This window comes from Coffea arabica, chromosome 4c (genome assembly GCF_036785885.1).
Source record: "Coffea arabica cultivar ET-39 chromosome 4c, Coffea Arabica ET-39 HiFi, whole genome shotgun sequence".
NCBI lineage: Eukaryota > Viridiplantae > Streptophyta > Magnoliopsida > Gentianales > Rubiaceae > Coffea > Coffea arabica.
Window position 1 is genome coordinate 50,430,111 of NC_092316.1, and position 22,507 is coordinate 50,452,617.

The following is a 22,507-nucleotide window of genomic DNA, read 5'->3' on the forward strand; positions in this document are numbered from 1 at the left end:
ATGAGCCCATATGGGAGCCTGTTCGTGAGCGAAAAATGGAATTAGAGGTACTTTGTCGCTGGCATGGCCTCCGCGTCCCGAGAACAAGGTCGGCGGATCTTATTATAGGACCACAAGCCAATGATGCAAGCGTATTACATAGACTACAGCGAGAAGTTATGCAGATGAAGCGTAGGCTTCACAGGTTTCACAAGATCCAAGCCGCAAAAAAACATGGTATTGGAAAACAATTTGATGTTTAGCACATTTTAGCAGATCTCATGCTTATATCTGATCCGGACCTATCTGACTTTACTGAATCAAGCGACGATGACTTTCAAAGGTACATACCCCATTGTCTAATGCATGACGGCGTTCCCAGGTGTTGTATGGGATACAACTGATAACAAGGGATGTAGTTCAATGTTTGTTAGGGTAGCGGTAAAACTATACTCATTATAATCTCTATTCAAACAAATTGCTTACCATATTTGGATATTAATCATGCCTGTTAAACAGTCGTAACTAGTTGTAACGTAACAGTAACATATCCCTAACTGGTTGTAATCCATTGTGTACTGTTCGTTCTTCCTTTTTTGTTGCATTGTAAAACTTCATTTTAACGTTATAAATTAGTTCTCCAAGAAATCATTTTCTTATGCGCACCTATTACCAACATGTGGTCGTGACCTGACTTGACCATAATTTAATTAACCTAAAAACTTGTAATACCAATTGATGTGCCTGTGATATATCATGTCAATGGTGCACTAAATTCGTCAAGCGATGCAAAACAAATGGCCTAAATAATAATATTTTATAAAAATAGCCAAATAATAATTCGAATTTATCATCATAACAAAATCAAGACAATTTAGACTTTAGATTGTGTTATCCTATATATCGTACCTTTGGCGGTGCGATCTATGCCAATAAATATGTTATTAAGGTATGCAATTGAATGTAGTAGAATGGTATACATATCACGATAACCATTCAACTGTTATGGTCGATTTAGTGAAAAATATCCGATCACAAAAAATACGTTCAATTCTATTGTAAAATTGTTACTTCAATTTTCTACCAACTTTATAATTTTCTAACAATTTTATACAACCCAATACAAACTATTGATGACTACTAACATTAGATGCGATTACAATTGTAATCCATTTGTCTAAATTTGAAAAGAGTGAAACATCAATGGTGCCTGTATAATCTCGTCAATAAGTTGTAACAGCTTATTAACTGCTTGTAACGTACATATGCAGCATTCTCAAGTTGGGATAACCACTTAATGTCTCGTTCAAAATGTATAGTTACACATCATTCATCAACCTCATTTTGGGGGGAGGCGACGTCAACGCGTAGTTGCAATCCCTGTGTGTTATTTCTTCCCTGAAATGCGTAACGATGGCAAATCAGCAAATATTATTAATAAAACATACGATTAATGATATACGATGTCCAAGTCTCCAATTAATAACATTACATAAATATGTGCTGTAACGATAAAAGTTTATCACCTGAGGTGATGGTGCAAATACATGATATGCATCAACATCACAGTGTGTTGAAATTGCCCCACGCTCCTCCTACATTATATAGTATAAGTAATCGACTGTCAACAAATCATTACCAGTGCCTATATTGCTCACTTATAAAGTTAAATTGGACTAGGCATTATAACAAAAATGATATATCAGACCATTAAGACATCTCTGATGGAGTTATGCTTGAAAAAAATAGAAAATTTGGGATGCATCCATTCTGTAGGGACACTTGCAGGAGGCCCCTGATTAGCCAAACGGTGCATCTTGAAATAATAAAAAATAATACGTTATTAAAGCGAACATACGTTAACTACATAATTTGCATGATTTGACAGCTTTCGGGAGCCCACCGTTACAATTAAAGAAAAAAAGGTAGCTCTACTACATGAACAAGAAGGTTTTATTTTAACTACTAAATGCATGCATACCGTTTGACTTTCATCGGTATCGGGAGCAACAACATTTAGAGGGCCATTCACTGTCTGACTCATTGAATGCGTCTACAAGTTTCGTATGGGCCAAATCATTGTATAAGACAAACAAAATACATATATCATGAGGGATGACGGCCGTAACAACATTATCACACAATGTAACATCAATATAACTATTTATGCTGTTAGAAACATCCAAATAAAAGTAAGAGTCATGTCCATTTTATACTAACCGAAACAGAGTCAGTAGATGAACGGCATCCCATAAACATGTATTCCTCAAATGAAACCGATGTCGGCTCCGATTCTGAGACCTACAGTATTGACACGGCAATAATATTATTTCATAATGAATGTTACCTAAACTTTAGTTAATAGTATAACAATAACTTAGTTTTAACATAAATGTTCCCCAAGTACCAAAATTTGATCCATACCGTAGTCTGTGTAGTTCTTGATAATCTAGATTTTCTTTTTACTTTGTCAAATTTATCGACCCAACTTCGCATCACTTTACTTTTCTTCCCACCGGCTCATTTTTTAATGCCTCTTGCGACTACTGCCTCCCCCATTTCATTTACAATTTCAATTTTATCTCGTTCCTCCATATTCAGATTTTTTTGATTTTGCAAAGGTTGCTCTTCACTTTCTGAGAGGAGGAGCTCAACTCTCTTTGACAAATCGGATATGACAGTGATTGCTACTTTGCTGGTGTCCTCCGACATTGCTGCTCGAGTTGCGACCTTAATCATGGCTGGAGCGAGCTCCCGATAACGAGTTGAAATCATGACTTTAGGATCAGCCACAACTTCCTGTCCTCGCCGATCAAAACAATCTCCAGCCCGAGCTCTTTTTGTCCATCGCCTTTTAATGTATTCAGGAGGAATTATTTTTATACCCACGGTATCAAACACCTTCAACGCGTGCCCACATAAAATGCCTTCATTCTCGTATTTTTTGCAACTACAACGTACACTTAGATCATTCCGATTGAATACTACTGTTCTTTCAGGTCCTCCATCATACCTCATGACCGCAAACTCCACAAACATCGCTGCATCTTGTTGTCTCAATATAACCATAGCTGTTGACTCGCCATATTCATTTTGGAATGCAACAAATACGGTTGGTGAATACGTCTCTAATGCATGCACAAGCATAGGTGTTTGCCTTAACCCTATCATGGGGAGCTTTTGCCTCATTTCATATTCTGCGATCAGTTCATTTTGTCTCTTTTCATCAACCACCCGATTGAAATGTCTAAAGAACTGCACAAGGTCATGATCCAGTTTCAAATGATTTTTAATTGCTGCATTTAGGCTTTCGCTGAGTTGGGTGCTTCGCATTCCCGCGGTCCATCTTTCTTTCATCATGCACCTTGCCCATTTATCACGAATTTTGTACAACTCCGAGAGCCATTCATTATTTTCAAGATTGTGTTTCTTCACCATCGCCTCCCACACCCTATTGAATTGTTCCACTTCTTCAAACTCATACATGCAGGCACCAAACATGTATGGAAGATCACTATTTTCCTTGTAGTGATTGCCAAGATGTTTCATAAAATTACGCCTTATGTGAAACGTACATAGACCGTGAAATGTTTCAGGCATGACAATTGAAAGAGCGGCTGCCATGGCGTGATCTTGGTCGGTTAGTATGGTATTTGGATGTTTTCCGCACATTGCTTCTAAAAATGTACCAAACACCCATTTGAAAGAATCTATCGTCTCATCATACATAAGGGCAGCACCGAATATCACAATTTGCCTATGCTGGTTAAAACCCACAAATACTCCAAGTGGCCGGTATTCTTTATTTGTTTTGTAAGTTGTGTCGAATGTGACTACGTCTCCAAAAAAGTTGTAGTCAATTAACATTCCTGCATCAGCCCAAAAGATATTCGTTATTTGTTCTTCACAGTCTAGCTGAAGGATGGATTCTCGAGTGTTTGCTCTTGAAAATAATTCAGCATGCTACTTGCTTCTCCATATTTCAAGCTCCTTTTCCGTCTTGTTCGAAGATATCGTTTAAGATCATCCCGAGTATATCCCACATTACCCATCCCACCTGCTTCCGTTCCCATAAGCTCATGGCTCTGTTTCAATGAAAGCCCAGCATCCTCGCTTATTTCAGCTTGGAATTCTTGAGTCACACTCACTTTTCTTTGTGATGGCATCATGTGAGCACATTGAGCAATGTGCAACTCATGATTATGCTCTAAGACAAGGTCATGCACACGGTACTTCATTGTCCCTCTAAACAACACGATAACCATCTTAGCTCCACACCCTGTTTTCGTCGGCGCTCGTGTCCTCTTTGGCATCACATCACTTTCGTACTTGCGTTTCACACCTTCCTTGCAGCAACTATATCTCCTAGACGTGGTCATGCCGTCTTTGTCTTTATTCAGATAGTCTTTACGTACACTGAAACCCATTTTAAAGGCATACTTGTTGTAAAACTTGTACGCATCCTCTTCACTGTTGAACTCCATTCCTAATTCAGGGGTCCCATTTTCTGCCAATTTGCTGCAATCCATTACTTCTACCCCTGCCAATTATGCATCAAACACCCTAATTTGCAACATTTCATGAATAGTATGTACATAAACGACAATATAAATGTATATTACCATTTATAATGTGTTATGAATCACACATTACTCGTATACCAAATCCTATTATTACGCTTATCAATATGATTAATGATTCACATCACCTTACTTTTACTCTAAGACAACGGTATTATCTATGTACAAATACAACTCCATGTACACTAACTTATACGGACTGTAATGTATTGGTCACGCGTTGTAAGTCTATTTGAACTGTATGTACATCCACGCTGGTGATTATATTTTGATTCTAGATTCTTTAGCTTACTGGACCTTATGTCATTCGTTAATGACAACCGCATAAACCAACTCCACATTTTCTACTTTTTCTACATTTTGAGGGCCAAACAAGTACTTTCTACTCATTGTAATATATTTCTTACATCATGTAATTGACTTACAACACAAGGTTCACCCATTTATTATTCACATATGTGTCTTTTCCTCTGTTTCACCCCATTCAACTCTATGCCTCTATTTTATACAACTGTATGGTCAGGAGAGGGGCAAACTAATATTACTCCATGAGCATGGACCAATTACTAGATGCACAATAATTCATATCAATTGTAATACGGTGGCTATAACATGTAACTAATTTACAACAAGATGTATATTCATTCACTTGTTAAATGTGACTTTGTTTCTCTCATCTTTCCCTAATTCCAGCCGATGATTTACTTGAATACATAACCCTACTTTCTACTCATTGTAATATATTTCTTACATCATGTAATTGACTTACAACACAAGGTTCACCCATTTATTATTCACATATGTGTCTTTTCCTCTGTTTCATCTCATTCAACTCTACGCCTCCATTTTACACACACTATATGGTCAGGAGAGGGGCAAACTAATATTGCTCCATGAGCATGGACCAATTACTAAATGCACAATGATTCATATCAATTGTAATACGGTGGCTATAACATGTAACTAATTTACAACAGCATGTATATTCATTCACTTGTTAAATGTGACTTTGTTTCTCTCATCTTTCCCTAATTCCAGTCGACGGTTTACTTGAATACATAACCCTAGGTCTTCCAAAAACTACTATCTCATTATAGTCCATCACTGAAAAGCTGAATGCTCACACAAACACAGATACGGTACACACATACAAATACAGTACAACTTCACTATTCTTCTATCATCTTCATATTATGTCTTCAGTGACTCTAATTTCATCCTTCCTTTAACAGATGTGCATTTGGGTGACAAATTATTGGCCACAATTACTGACATGGTTCAGTCATGTTACCTTGGTCTGCTAATACGCTTCACGTTTCACCGAAGTCGGAGACGTAGCTGCTTCTGCTATTAAGTTGAAGGACAAAATCTGGTTTCGTGAGATGCTGAATTTCCTCTATTTGCTTCTACCTTACCGCCGCTCTTGCACGCATTCAGAATACATACAACACTCTTATACCCAATTGGAGACCACAACTGCTTCTGCTATTCAATTTTACGGACAAACTTTGGCTTCATCTCTGTTTGCTTCTTCCATGCCGCCTGCCTCTCCATCCATTTTTCTGTCAATTGCTACTTTCATCAGAGTAGACTACACCCACTTCACCTAGAAACACCCAGTAGGTTGAATCCCACCTGAACTTCAGCTTTCTGCCTTCAGTGAGTGGTTGGTCAGAGTAGATTACCTTCACAATTTAATTATTTGGCTTCCCTCAGTTTTGTTTTCTGCGGCTAATTCAAAATTTCAACTTGAATTTCAAAAACCAATTCTCTTCCGTTTGCTCCGTCTGCTCCCGTTTGGAAGTCAACATTTTTTTATTTGGAACGGCATCGTTTTTGTGCCCTGCTTCAGCCTTGCTGACTTGGCTCATTTGTCTCCTCACGTTTTTTATTGTGAGGAGACCGTTCAGGAGCGGTCGTCTGAGGACCGCTCCTGCCCCGTATCCCTTTGTAGGTTGCAATGCAATTATCCCTGGTCAACGGCCAAACCACCTCAGCTTCCGTGATTAGCTTCGTGTCACGTTCACGTTTTTGCCGCCCCATATAGGTCGTTGAGGATCTTTCTTTTTCTTTTTTTTTTGGTCAAACGTTGAGGATCTCAGTTGTGTGATATTGAGGTCCCAACTGTGTGACATTGAGGTTTAGTTGGATCTCAGTTGTTGGGGCTGTGTTTTCGAGGATGGAATTATTTGGGGATTAGGGTAAAAAACTTGGGGAGTTTCTAAACAATTATCATTGTTCACTTGACCTCTAATTTAAATTTTATTTTCGATTTGCTTTTGAATAATTAAAACTGCATATTTTAAGGACTTTCAGTGATTTTAGACTTAAATTTGTTCGGAGTTAAATGATATTTTTGTCCATTCACAATTGAAGCATCGAGACCAATATCAAAAATCCTAAAAAGAGGTAACTCTTCAATTTTTTAAGTACACCATTAGATTTTTTTTCACAAATCCTTTGAAAACTGAGTTTTACCCAAAAGATTTGACGGTGAAACCTTTAAATGGCTGGAAAAAAAAAAACCCACATGCTAGGCATGGTGCAAGGCTTTTTTCTTATGGTTAAAACTCTATTTTTCAAAGGATATGTGAAAAAAAAATCTAATGATGTGTTTAAGAAATTGAAAAGTTACCTATTTTTAGGATTTCTGATGTTGGTCCCCGAAGCTTCAATTTCTGAGGACTAAAGTCACCGAAAGTCCTTAACGTGTGAAGTTTTAATTGTTCAAAGGCAAATCAGAAACAAAATTTAGATGAGGTGTCAAAAGTAAACAACGGCAATAGTTTAGAGACTAGGTAGATTTTTTACTCTTTACTGTTATAAGAAGTTTTTAATCTATGTTCTGAAAGTTGGACCGGACAGCAGCTCGATGGAGATTAGTTTAAGAATCAGATGACATCATCATGATGTCATAAATATGTTTAATTTTAAAAATTAATATGCAATGTAAATTTTCTGAAAGCATAATAATCTCAAGGTATGTTCTTGCACGCTTGATGTTTCTAAAATATTTTACAAGGAAACATAAATAAAGTAATATAATCAAATAGCAATCTATACAATTTAATACATATTCAACAAGTTTGGAATTAAATTAAAGGACTTATTTGAAAAATAATATTGGAATTAGGACAGAAATTATAAATTATAAAATGCTATTGCAGTGCATTAATAGTTTTCGTAATACTAGAAGTCAAATCATAAAATCAATAAAACTTTGGGCGTAAACCGAGTGGTGCAAGTTATGCCACGCCACTATGTGCCAATCTCCCCCTCTTATCACTGTACTCGCTTCTGACTCTCTGCTCCTATGTCCTATCCTTATCATCATCACCGCATCCCTTCTTTACTTCTTCTCTCTTTCCTCCCCAAAAGTTGTTACCAGTTTATTCCTTCTTCTTGCCTTCACCGGTACCTACTCCTCCTGAGATCCTTCTCCACCGAAACCATCACCCGTCAGTCTCATACAAGAACTTTGTAGCAACTTGAAGCTAAAATGGCCAACAAAGTTTTTCCCACAGTTGATCTCTCCCCTTTCTTCAATGGAGAAAATGATGAGAATGGCAAAAAGAAAGCCAAAGAAACAATTAGCAAGGCCTGCTCTGAATATGGTTTTTTCCTCATCGTCAACCATGGGGTACCCCAAGAATTTTTAAGCAAAGCAATGCAACTCTCAAAGACATACTTCAAGTATCCAGATGAGGAGAAGCTCAAGTGTAGTCCTAAATTTGGAGTACCTCTTCCTGCTGGTTACATCAAGCAGCCTCATAACGTACCTGATAAGAATGAATTCATTATCATGTTTCCACCGGACTCCAGCTTCAATGTGCTGCCTAGCAATCCACCAGAATTCAAGTAATTTCTGTTTCCATTCCTCCAAATACACACATATTTTTCAATTTTTTTGATAGAATAAATTATTACTATTATTATTCATGTTATTATTATTGTTATTATTATTATTCTTGTTGTTATTATTATTGTTATGATGATGATGATGATGATGAATGAGACTGCTTAAAATTATTTAATGGGAATTTTAATTTTGAATGGATTTAAAATTGTTTAGTACAATTTGCTTGCTAAAAAATGGGATTGCTTAAATTATTATTACGAATGAGATTGCTTAAAATTTTCTAGTACGATTTACTTGACAAAAAATGGGATTGCTTAAAATTATCTAATGGGATTGCTTTTCAAAAATGCAAGTAATTTCTGTTTCCATTCCTCCAAATATACATATATTTTTCAATCTTGAGTTTTTTTTGATAGAATAAATTATTATTATTATGAATGAGATTGCTTAAAATTATCTAATGGGAAATTTCAGAGAGACTCAAAAAAATGTGAACATTAACATTTCAAGATTTGTTTTATGCCGCCAAAAAGTCTTGAAAGGCAAATTTCACGCTGTTAATAAATACATCAGTTATTAATATCCTTAATATTGACTTAATCTAATAGATTTCATTATTGTAGTTATATTATCTTACGTGTTTCCAAAGTATTATTTTCTTGCTTTTTAACCCATTATATGCCTTGGTCGTGCATTGTAATTGGACACTATTTTATCAATACATGACGTTACTTTCCAGTTCTGATTACTTCTTTTGTCCGAAAATTTTGATAATTTTTCAGAATTCAACCTTTTAAAGATCATGTTGATAGGGATGATTGTTAATGTCTTTCCAACATTAAGCTCTCAATGAAAATTTTGAATATCAACATATCATCCATAAGAAAACCTTAAAATTTGTGCTTTGACAATTTAAAAATTACATATATTTTGGGACATACAAAAATGAGAAAACAAGGGTCACTCTAACAACACCCTAACTAGTCCAACAAGATGCTAATACGTTGTTTTTTTTTTTTTTTTTTTTTTTTTTTGGACATCATTTCATTGGTAGGGAAACATTGGAAAAGATGTTCATCTGCTTTTCCAAGCTTGGTGAACTGATGGAAAGCATCATAAATGAGTGTCTTGGACTCCCAACAAACTTCCTCAAAGAGTACAATCATGATAGGAGCTGGGATTTAATGGTGGCTATGCATTACTTTGCAGCTGTTGGAGCTGAGGATATAGGACAATCAGAGCATGAGGATGGAAGCTGCATATCCTTTGTTGTACAAGATGATGTTAGCGGCCTGGAAGTCCAATACAATGGAGAATGGATTCCGGTTATCCCTGAAGAAGGGAAAATAGTGGTCAATGTGGCGGACGTGATTCAGGTAATTAAGGCTTCTATATTGGGTTAGCCTTTAGAGTAAATCTTATATATACTGATAGCGTATACACGATCATCATCGTTGGATTCATGATATATGTGCAAAAATTGAATTTCAAATTCAAATTTTATATAGTTCTCATTCATCCAACGCTAGCAAATTCAACTTTTGTACATATATTATAGATCCAACAATGACGGTGTATACACTATTAGTATAGGAATAATTAAACCTAACCTTTGTACCTCTACCATTTGAGTTGACATTTTCATTGTTTTTTACTTAGCTGGTAGGGATATTAAGCCGTTAATAACAAGATCATTAATCTGATCGACTCTTAACCCTTCACCTTTATGAGACTTATTCCTTAAATCAGAAAAAAATTATTCTCTAGCCTTTTTCAATACTAATCTTGAACCATGATTCCTTCTCTCTCTTTTTTTTTTTTTTTTGGGTTTGAGGAAAAGTAATTTTTCTTGTTTCTTATTTTTGTAGGTGTTGACGAATAACAGGTTCAAAAGTGGAATGCATAGAGTTGCAAGTCCCAAAGGAAGAAGCCGAAATTCCTTTGCATTTTTCTATAATTTACCTGGAGAAAAGTGGGTAGAACCATTACCACAGTTTACTAAAGAGATTGGAGAGGAACCGAAGTACAGAGGGTTCAAAAACCAGGATTACCAAGCCTTGAGAATGCGGAACAAGACTCATCCACCAGCTAGACCAGAAGATGTTATTCGCATCACTCATTATGCAATTCCTACCTCAGGAAACCAAAAATTTGCATAACAGATTGTGTTTGTCTAGGAACACAATTAATTGTTGGCTTCCCTATTTTTAGGCAAGGAAGTGTGTCTAAATAATTGCTGGTGTGAGGCTTCAAGGGACACCATATTTAAGGGACAATATCATGTACCTCCCATGAGGTTTTACTAATTGCAGAAAGCTCCCCTCTAGTTTGAAAAATAACATCAACCTCCCTAATTGGTGCAAAATATCTGAATTTATAGCAGTATGGAGGAGCTAATACAACTGATTTATAATTCGTCAGTTTAAGCATGCGAACTTTGTCATTAAGAGAAGAAAAAAGGCGAAAAACCTTGCCATTAACATGTCTAGCAAGTTTATTTCAAAAAGAAAAATAAAAGAAAAGGAAACATATTTTTTTTTTACAAAAGAATGTAGTCGACCAAGATAATACGTGATGTGATTCTAGCTATCAATACGATGCAGATTTGGACGCTACAAGAAGTTTGTAGTAGCAAAGTGGCACTGTCAAAATTCTACTATAGAAACTTTGAATGTGATGAACAAACTTAATAGACTCTAAGTCAATTATTTGTAGTTATCCTATAGAATTTATAGAATTTTCATTTTTGTTTTGCAGGCTTCGACTTTGTTTTTCTTCCTTTTTCATTAATGAGCATAACAGACAAATTGGACTCTTCCACATATATTTCTATCCATTTTTTCAGATGATCACCACTAAAGAAGGCACTTGGATTGGATAATTACATCTTTGAAATAAAAAAAAAATTATTACATCATAAACAAGTTTTTTCATTCACTTTTACTTTATTGTTTTCACATCACAAAAAATGCTACAGTATTATCCTAATGAATCAATCTTTTATTCAGACCACTATGACGAATACTATAGACATGATGCATCTATTCTAAATGAAAGTACTTATGCCTAGAAACAAACTCAAGTCTAAACCTTATGACAAACCTCCCTAAGTTTGATGGGGGTAATTTTGGGAAGTCGAAAATGTGAAAAAAAAAAAAAAGAAATGGTCTAGACTATGATAAAGAAATGAAAAGGAAATACAAATAGAAGGAAAACGTTTGATATTGAACTCTTGAACAACCAAAATCCAACTCAGCCATGGGCCATGTTGTTTGCAACTGAATTGGTGGGCTTGGTCTTGTAAGTATCCAAATAAGGCGTAACGAAATGGGCTTTGGTCTTGGAGGATTAATTGGACCATGACCCATTGACCCAAGCAATTTAACACCCACAACACCAATTTCACGCTCGCATCCTGAAATTATCTTTTATGCGTTGAAAAAAAAATAAAAACAAAATAAAAAGATTTTACAAAAATTCTGTTGGCCTCTTCCTTGAGTTGTTGCAGGAGGAAAGTTGGAGATGGGACAGCAAAAATGGATTTCAATTTCGTAAAATTCCAGAGCAGGGGATTGAAAACCCTGATAATTTAGTTGCTCGAATAATCTCTCTAGATCAATATTATTAAAACATCCTTAACCAAAAAATTAATCAAAAAATATTTACTATGATCAAATGAGTTAAGCTTTCTACATTTTTAGAAGAGTTCTCTACATTTCAAACAAAACTCTACACATATTTGAAAATAGAAAAAAAAACGATTAATTAATTATGTGCCTATGCGACTACTATGCTCATCTTTCACTATTCTTTCTCTACTCTCTCGATCTGATAAATCTCACGCTCCTAATTTCTTTTTTCTTTTTCTTTTTGGAAAAAATAAAAAGCTCTCTCAATCTGTCTTACACTATTTAGCAATAATTGTCACAAACTATAAAGGAAGAGGAGCTAAATATGCATGTAGACAAACTCTATGTACATATCATCCAATCTTCTCAACAATTCGAATCTGCAAAACCCAAAGGATGCAGATTTATCTTGGGAATAAAGACGCAGATTTATCTTGGCTTCATATCAGCTAAAACCCTTCCCAAAATCAAGACGTCCACAATTTGCATTACGTGCATGAAATTCAAAATTGATGTGAAGCATCATCGTCATCATCATCATAATCTTGTGGAATTCTTAAGCTCACGTCTATGTCAAAGATTAGGCCCATTGTAAATTTGACAGTCATTTTCAGGCTTATTTGGTGAATTTTGATTGGATTGCATTAGGATTTTATGGATAAGATAGACGTACGTGGTGGTGTTTTGGCTTAATGTATCTGGTTTGTTGTAGGGACAAGCAGCTAAAAGGCATAGAAAGTGACTTTAGTCTTTTAGATGAGAATATCTCATGACAACTCCTTGATTTTCTCATTGTATTTTGGTTGAAAGGTTGCTCACTCAAAATACTATACTAGGCGGGAATTTAATTAAATTTCTGCTTTTCATGGTTTGCTAATTCTTGTCGACCAGATCGAGGCCTTTTTCATTGGCAGAATTAGTAGGTATGTGTATCATTTTTGAAGCTACTTCAGCACAAGAAGAAACTTAAGTTAGCGTATTATATATAGGATTAATCTCTTAAACACTGACAGTGTATATTCTATCAGCGTTAGATGAATGATAACTATGTAAAATTTGAATTTGAAATTCAATTTTTTCATACATGTTATGAATCCAACAATGGTAGTGTATACACCGTCAGTGTAGAAAAAATTTACTCTTATATATAATGCTCAAATGAAGATGCCAAACATTCAAGGAAATGAAATTGAAAAGGAGAAATGAGAAGACGGATTTTATGGTGATACCAATAGCTAATAATCTTTAGAACACTTTCAAATACACTAAATCCATAGATAAGTAATAAAAGGTTTTACCATCACAAATTAAATAGTTGAGACGTAGATCTTTTGCATAGTACTTATGTTCGTGATTTTCAATCGAGTTTCCCTCAGTATTTTCCATAATCTTTTGTTCTTAAGCTAGAATTAAGAATGTTAGTTTTTTTTTTTTTTTTAAAAAAAAAGAAAGAAATAACAATGCATAATAGTGGGGCTAGCTAAGTATATGCAAGTCTTTCTTTTTCCTGTAAAGGGCAGATATGCTTTCTTGGCCACTTTCCTTTATGAAAAGAACAGAAACAACTAATTCAACTGTTCAATCCACTAAATTGGATTCGAAATAGTCCAAAAAGAAATGCTGACTTATCTCTGGACCCTCATTTAGGTTAATGTGTTTCACTAGAGAAAACATCTAACATGCATAAAGCCACAACAGTACAACACTAACAAATTAGAGTCTGGTTTCTAACCCTTTTTTTTTTTTTTTTTTTAATTTTCCCTGGCGTGAAACTAATATGGATGAATAAAATCCAGTGTCGATTATGGATTCCCTATTTGGAAAAGCAAAAAAATCTAAAGTGATACCATTTTAAGAGTAATCAACGCTTTATCATCGAAGTCTATCTAAATTAGGCTCCTATGCGTCTTAATCAAGTTAAGATAGAAACTTTATGATTATATTTCTAACACCACTAACGAGAAAATGACACACATTATATATTCGTCTGTCCAACTAAAAAGAAAGCTGCATGTCAAACTCATATGAATTTGCTCATTTTTCGTAGTTTCCAATCACAAGAAATTTTGTACATTGTCTTCGCACGTTGTTTACTTTTTCTTTCCTTCATTCGTTTTTTTGTGGGATAATTTCAGAAACCTCCCTTGAGGTTTTTAACAATTTCACCTAGTTCCTTTGATATTTGAAAAATTGCATATATCTCCCCCGAGTTTACTGTTTCCGTAACAAAAACTATTTAATGGTCAAAATTTTGAATGAATAACCCAAAATGCCCTCATGACATTGTGAAGTTCATTTTACCTTCTTATAAAATTATTCAAAAACTATGGAACATAAGCAAAATTTTAAACTCATTTTCAACCCTCATCTCTACTATTTTAACCGTTTTCATATTACCACATTTTAAATTAATACTATTATCATCACGACCACTACCACCATCAATCCCTAAATTCTAAAACCTCAATCGAAATTTAAAAATTTGTCTTGTTAAACTCAAAAAATTTTAATAATCACATCAATATAACATCCTATCTCTCAACTATTGGAGTATCAATACCAGCCCTATCCTTTTTAAACCCAATTTACATATTCTTCTATTCATCTTTAGATCCTCCAAATAAAGCTAAAATTAATTTTTAATACATTATTATTGTGTTTAGGACATGATTGATTATTCCACGAGTGAATTTTATTTTTGTTAAATGTCTAATTGTGTGATGCATTCATATGAACAAGATTAATAATGAAATGTTTAATTGCATGAAAAAAAAATATTAACATGTTAAAGCAATTATGGTCATTTTGTAGGGTCAAGGGAGGTACGCGTAATGTTGAAAACCTCAAGGGTACTAGGTGAAATTGTCAGAAACCTTGAGGGAGGTTTATGAAATTATCCTTTTTTTTTTAACTTTGATTGAATGGAAACTAATTCCACTTGGAATTAGAGTAAAGATCATATTTCAAAAAAAAAAAAAAAAAGTGCAGTGCCAATCAATGGAGCAAAGTGAGAAAACTAGTAGTAAAGTGTGCCTCTTTACAAAATGATCAAATCACTAACTGTTAGATATGAATCAGATTCGTTTGATAATAGGCGAAGGAGATAAGATGGCGACATCTCTTTTAGTGCATACATAGACAATCATAAAATGAAAATATTTTACTTTTACAACATTTTGCACATAATTTTGCCAACAATTTCACGTCAATCAAATACTTCAAAACATATAGTTGAAAAACTTCAAAATTCTAACCTCACTCGACCCGATATCCAATGAGGGATTGTAAGATGCAATTAATGATAGGGATGAATTTGATTAGAAATTAGACAAACAAGATTAGTTGTAAGACACAATTATTAAGAAATATCAAAATTTGTCACATTTTTACATGCTATTATATCGGTATTTACATCTTTTACATTAGTGTCTACGTTGTACGGCACAATTGAAATTGGCAGCAGTAGGTGCCCTCATTTCATCCACCATGTGAACCGGCTACTAATATTTGGTGGTAACAGGATGATGCAAACCTACCGTTGGTTACTTTGTAGCAAGGGTGATGCATGGGAAAATGGTAGCTATGGCCATCCCATCCAAATATAGAAGCATGGCCGTACGTTGCAGGCACGCATTAAGATGCACGGCCATGATAGTCATGTCTTCCTTAAGATACGTTAAAAGTCACCCCTATTCCCCGATTCCTCAGCCCTATTCCCTGCCCTACGCTGTCTAACTCAATTCTACTAATAGTAACTAATAGCAACAGTAGCATTCTCATTGGGCAGAGCATCTGTGTTTTTCAGGCCACCAGAATCCACTGCTGATTGCGATGGTGTGGTGGTGCTGATTAGCCTGAGATGAATGCTGCTTTTGATACGAGTATGTATTTGACATAGCCCAGCACGGGAACTTTGATAACAGTGACTCATCTTCTTACTTGCCAACAAGAAAGTCAGCCTTTCCTCCACCGAATTCAGGGCCAAGATTCCAACAGATTTTTCCTTTTTTTTTCTTTTTCTGGCATACCCAGAGTCTACGGAGAAAGACCATTTCCTTTTTTCTTTTTCTTTTTTTTTTTTGAAAAGAATTCAGGAATAGAAGAGATTGGAAATCTTTTATTTTGATATATTTCATCAAAAGCTGAAGAATGGAAAAGATGAATCGGGATGGGAGAATGAGGATAATGAGAAAAGAAAATGCAAAACTATCAAAAAAATTGAGGGTAAAAATAATATAATAAGTTGATAGCTTTCCAATCATGTTTTGACTCTAAAAATTTATTTCATTTCATATTCTTAGAAATTCTCACTTAACCCTTAAATTTTTTTACAGTTATCAATTTCTCCCAATTTGCACCTTTGAACTTTTTATTTTGGATCTTTTGCACGTTAAAGTTACGAGTTTATCCCAAGTTACTCATAACATGCACTACAAATGAAAGTAGGAAAAAAAAAATGGACTTTTTATCCCTGTTGTTTGGGAGTTGGACCAATTTAGTCCTCGTTGTTTTAGGGAAAATGTATTTTGTCACTTAAGTTTTGATCTTCAACCAATTTCTGACAAGATCACTCAATTTAAGGTAAAAGTGACATTTATTTACTCAATTTGGATGGAATATATTACATGAGGGGCATGAATCATTAGTAAAAAGACCAAGGGGAAACAAAATTCATCATAAAAAATTCATTAAAATTTGAAAATAATGTAGATAAAATGTGTGGGATGGTTGAATGTAAATAATCATATGGAAGATGAAATGGGTTGGCTTTGATGAATTTTGCTCCCCTAGATATTTTTACTCATGATGCGTGTCCCCTCACACTTTTTATTTTATCCAAACAAAGTGATCAAACATCAATTTCTACCAAATTGAGTACAATAAAACCTCCATAAAATAATAATAGATAAATCAATAACCTTTATTAAATAATATTTTTTATAGTCCCGACTTGGGCTAACAAGCTAAATTAATAATTTCAATTAAATAATAAGATAATATTTTTTAAAAAACTTTATATAGTTCTTTGGTCCCGTTCATATAATAAATTAGTGGTTCACTAAAATTACATATTATATTTTTCTAAAATATGAGTTTATTGTTGTAAGTTTTTTCTTAAAATTTAAATCTAACTAAATCTCATCCAAAATCAACCATGACCGATCAATAATGCGTAAAGCATCATGTGAGTGAGTATAATAGAAAACATCCCACATGCATATGGACATCTATATTTTTTATACCTATCATTTAGTATTACTAAATCTTTTTGATATCTTGATAACAGAAAAATGATATCAATTACTACATAATTGAAGATATTAATAGAATTAAATTATACTTGCAAATCAGGTGGATATGAATTGGTTTGTATTCCCTAGATAGAATTTTAAGTAAATTCAATAAATTAATTAATATCTTTTTAAATTAATAGAATTTGTATGGTCCAAGGGTATTAATTTATAGAGGTTTTATTACAAAATATCAATTGTCTCTAATTGCTAAAAAAATCAAAACTCAAGGGAATGCGTTTGTACTAAAAGAATGGGGACTAAATTAGTCCAACTCCCAAACAATAGGGATATATGAAAAGTGCATTTTTTGCCATGAAAGTATACAAACTAGATGCCCTTTATTTATTGAGAACATTTCACACAAGTGGGAGGAAAAAAAAAAAACATGTGCAACCTAAAATCTGGCTAAATTTGATGGTGAGCTGTGTTGGTCGCAGGCAACAGGTGCAAAATTCTGTGGCCTCAAAAGGAAGTAGCAATCACAGCCGGTCCACACAACCTATTCACGTGGGATCATTATAGGCAACAAAATTCATCAGTTGGTTGGAGAGACAACTGAATTTATCAAGTAGTATTTGTAGACAAACGCTAGTTGTAACGTTGCAATATCAACTGCTTTTTTGGTTTATTAATTGTTACACACTAATCTCATCAAATCACATTCTGAAGTTAGTAATTAGCTGTAATTATTAGATCTAATTAGTAGCAATTCCATCATTAATTCTACCATGTTTCTCTTGGAGAATTGTTTGCAAAATCTGTAACTTGCATAAGAATTACTGCAGTATAATCTCCATATGAAAAAATCACTTGCACATTATAAATTTTGACTTGTCTATATGCACAGGTTTGAGACTAATTAATTTGCATTCTGAAGGCCAGTTTTTCTTAATGAAACTGTTTATTTTAACTTAATTATCATTCTTTTTCTAAGGGTTAATTTGGCACTTTTTCGAGCCCTATATTTCCCTTTACAAGACCTGTCTCTTCATCCACGGGAGCTTTGATTAATTCTATCTACCAAAAAAGAAAATTATGTTTAATTGCCTTTGATTATCTTATCATGGAAAAAAGCTTCTCCAATTAATCCCATCAAGAATCATAGTATTTTCATCCCAGTGACTACTTCATTAAACCCTTAAATAATTTGACTTTAGGATGAAGGTTTGTGAATTAGCCAGCCTCTTCCTAAAAATTAATTAATCCCACAAGCACCAATAATTAGATTTATAATTTTGAAGTTTTTGTCGATAATAAACTATGAATTAACACTAGCTTCTTCTTCTTCTTCTTTTCTTTTTTTTGGGAGTTATTTTATGAAACACTAGTCATGAATTAATCATGGACATTATTAACTAGCAAGGCATTCCTTAATACTATGAATCTGCCCAACCCTAAACATGAAATGGTGTTTTGTACATGACAAACTCATTTATATATTGCTTCCTCTATGTCTTTCATTTAACGTACACACATGTTAGACTGCTGAGAGGGACTCAGACAAGAAAGAAATACCATGCATCCACTATTGCTAGCAAAGAAGAGAAGAGACCCCTTGAATTAATGGCAGCTAGAGGTATTTATCATGAATACCCAAAAAAAAAAAAAACAGAAGAAAAAAAGAAGAAGAAAAATTGTCATCCTTCGGCTTAATTGGTAATTTGAATCTATTTCATGAGAGACATGCTTTGATTGAGTGAAATCCTAGACCAAACTACGCCCTCCTGCTTTGCATCTCATTTATTTGGATAGTCGAAAACACGAAGGGAAATGTTATCATTTAATTCTTGATTTTCAGCACTAATATACGAAAACTTGAGTATTAAGGCTAAATGAAAAGGTTAAATGCGATATATATGCTTTTGAGGTTTACCTGGGATTAAGAGTTAGTGATTTAATTCTGATTTCTTCTGTTGAAATATATATATATATATATATATATATATATATATATATATATATATATATATATATATATATGTATGTATATTCCTTTCTTGCTTCAGCTAATTTGAACGATCAGTTTATATATCTTCCTTCTTGAAGTACGTACGAGATGGATACAAGAAAATTTTCTTTTGCTTATCATTCCAAGACTCAAACAGCTCTAGAATGACTAAACAACAAAAAGGTGTTAATCTTGAATTAACAGGTAATGGATAGGAAAATGACAATCTTAGTTCTTTCTACTTTCAAGTTGTCCTGCCCTGAGGGGAAAAAAAATTAAAAGAATACAGATTGTCATGGTCACCATCACTTAGGTGGCAATGACTAAAGAGGTACAACACGTAATGTTACAGCAAAATAAGATGGCTTTAGCTTTTCCAACCTAAATAGTACGTGTGGATACAATATAGCATGGTTCATGAAAAAGCACAAAATATGCTTAGATAATTTTTTTTGGCAACAGCAATAGTCAATTGCATACCAAAGATGTGACAAACATGACAAATTTCTCCTTCCTCTCAACATCATTTCAACGTCTCTCTCCCTCAAAACCATCACAGAGAATAAAGGAAATTGTAATTTTACCGCTCTTTTGTTTATAAATATATAGCACTTTTCTTGGCTCTTTAATTATGTGAATCAGATAAGAATTACCCCACCCCAATTTTTTTTTTTTTGTTGCTTTTTTTTGCATTTGCATCCACTCCCTTATTATCAAATTGTAATTGACATAAAATGCAGGGTTACTTTTATCTTTTTACGCAAGTGGAAATCAGGAAAAATGCCATCAACAAGCATGAGGCAACCAAAAAAATATATAATCTTGAGGCCAGAAGTGAGAGTAATTAATGTCCTGATCAAACAGGAATATTGTATTTTGCCGGTTTCAAACATGAAATTGATTGCATTCCAAACTTAAAAACGATGATTTGGCAGACATATTGATGTTCAATGTTGCCTAAGAAGTAATAAATAAATGTAATATACAAGTAATAAATTAGTGGCCTCGGTTTTAATGGACATAGAGCTGGCAAAGATAGAGGAACAATAAGTAATTTTGGTGTAAACTCTTCCTTGAGTTGATCATGCAAAAGACAGCCCGCTATAATTGATTGCATTTCTTGGGTTGCAAAGCATGATTACAGCCACCATTTTTGAATACCAAAAACATCACTACCCACACAAGAACGTCATCAAATCAAGTATCCTAGCGATTGATGTTGATTGTTATCGAGTACGTGCATAATTTAAATTCGGATGATCAAACTATAACCCTAAGATTTAATTTGCTCTTCAGCCATAGCAAATTTGCAACCCCACCACCACTTCATAGAAGTTTATATAAGCTATATTTTATTTTTAGTAGATCATGGGGATTTTCATATAGTTTACCTAAACTTAATTTAAGGGTAAATTCTACTTTGGACCCGGCCCTTAAACTGTGGATATATTGCCACTTTAGTTTTTGAACTTTTGAATACTATACTTCCTAATTAAAGTATGAAATTCATCCACTTTAGTCTTAAATTTTAATTTTGGACACTTCACTTCTAAAACATGAAATCCACTCTATACAATTGCCAAAACTAATAGAAAAGTAGGCAACTGAACTCAAAATTTGAGAATTTAATTGGGATGGATTTCATATTTTAGAAGGTCAAGTGTTGAAAATGAAGTTTAAGAACTATAAGTTGAAGTGAATCTATTAATTGTTTAAGAGTTCATCAAAATGGAAATTAGCCGAACTTTAACTACAAGAGAAGCAAATAGTTGAGTGATGAAATTAATGTGAGATAGTAATTAATCTAGATGTTGTTCGCCCTATGTGAGGTCCTAATTAAGGGTCATCTATAAAAGCCAACAGAAAAAGATATGAATTGTCATCCAGATGTAGTTCATCCTAAGTGAGGACTCAATTTCTCTATTCTCTTTCCTCCTCTTTTTTTTTTTGTTTTTTCTTTTGTTCTTTTGTGGCCAGGAAACTATTTTTTACCCATGCATGCAACCCTCTGCTTCAATATTTTTGTAACAAGATGCATCAAATATGGACAAAAAGTTATTTCCTATGTAAAATCCTTTCAAACAAAATCCATGTATGAAAGAAATCCCAAAAATTTTATGCAGCCCCAATAGTTGCTCAATTCAGTTTCAATAGTTGACTGGACATGTTATTGTGTAAAAACTTTTGCAAGCTTATGAAAACATAAATTAATTGTATATAGATTTATTGCATAAGAGTCCAAAATCTGTTCTTTTGCTATCATAAGTCTGGTTTAGGCAGTTGTGTCCAGTTGAAGACCCTACAGGAATTCCATTGAAAGCTCCCAACTAGTAGCAAAGATCTTAAACTTTGTGGGCATCATAGATTGGTGTAAACCTCTCCTCTTATGAGTGATATGGCGTGATAGTACATAAGGTAAGAAAATCATTTTTAGTATGATTTCTGAAAGTACGTAAGGGAATTATATTCGTGGAAACACTATGAAAAGAGTGAAAGTGCTAATAAAGATTGAGAAAGAAAATGAAAAGAGGAAAACAAATTTTGAATTTTCACCAATTGCATTTTGGTTAAATTGTTAACAACCTGAAAAGTATCTCATATATATTACTGCTATCAATTTGTAGGGTTGAAGTAGTAGAGGTTAGAAAAGGTATATAAGGCAAGAACTCCTCGAGAATTCATTGTGTTCTAGACTTCATAGAGGGCAAAGTGATGATTTTACGCTAGGGAATTCAAACGTCCAAAGTGATGGTTTTATTTGTAATTAAGTGCATGTACTAATTAATATGCTTCAACGCAATATTAACAAGAACATCTACAAGTTCAACAAAGATGAATAGGTAGGGTTTTTGGGGCAAATCCTTAGAACTTGTGACCATTAATTTATACCTTTTTCTTTTTAATTTTTGGGGGGTTGGGGGGACAAGAAAAAAGGAGAAGAGTGGTAAGGAAGAAGCTAGAAATTATGGGGAAATGGAGCTATGAAAATGAAGCATTATATATATGCAAAACATAAAGGGCAAATTCCACTTTACCCCCCTGTGGTTTAGCATTTTTCCACATAACCCCCCTATGGTTTCAAAAGCTATACATGACCCCCTTATGGTTTGGATTAAAGTGTCAAAGTAACGGAAGTAGTCACTCGTAACGGCGTCACCTAAAATGTCAAAAATAGCCTTATGTAAGGTTGAAATTTATGTATTAACCAAGGGGGGTTA

General features: G+C 34.0%; 2 protein-coding genes across 2 annotated transcripts; one reads left to right on the forward strand and one right to left on the reverse strand.

Moving 5' to 3' along the window:
* Nucleotides 1-1,305: 1,305 nt before the first annotated feature.
* LOC113739311 (protein FAR1-RELATED SEQUENCE 5-like) lies at nt 1,306-4,508 on the reverse strand. The gene is made up of 6 exons (XM_072045010.1): nt 3,947-4,508; nt 2,548-3,848; nt 2,200-2,280; nt 1,961-2,032; nt 1,506-1,574; nt 1,306-1,377 (listed from the first exon to the last, which is right to left on the reverse strand). The coding sequence occupies exons 1-6, from the start codon at nt 4,506-4,508 to the stop codon at nt 1,306-1,308; spliced, it is 2,157 nt and encodes a 718-aa protein (XP_071901111.1).
* A 3,373-nt stretch (nt 4,509-7,881) lies between these two features.
* Nucleotides 7,882-10,724, forward strand: LOC113740335 (2-oxoglutarate-dependent dioxygenase 19). The gene is made up of 3 exons (XM_027267935.2): nt 7,882-8,417; nt 9,473-9,794; nt 10,287-10,724. The coding sequence occupies exons 1-3, from the start codon at nt 8,059-8,061 to the stop codon at nt 10,575-10,577; spliced, it is 972 nt and encodes a 323-aa protein (XP_027123736.1). The 5' UTR covers nt 7,882-8,058; the 3' UTR covers nt 10,578-10,724.
* The last annotated feature ends 11,783 nt before the right edge of the window (nt 10,725-22,507 follow it).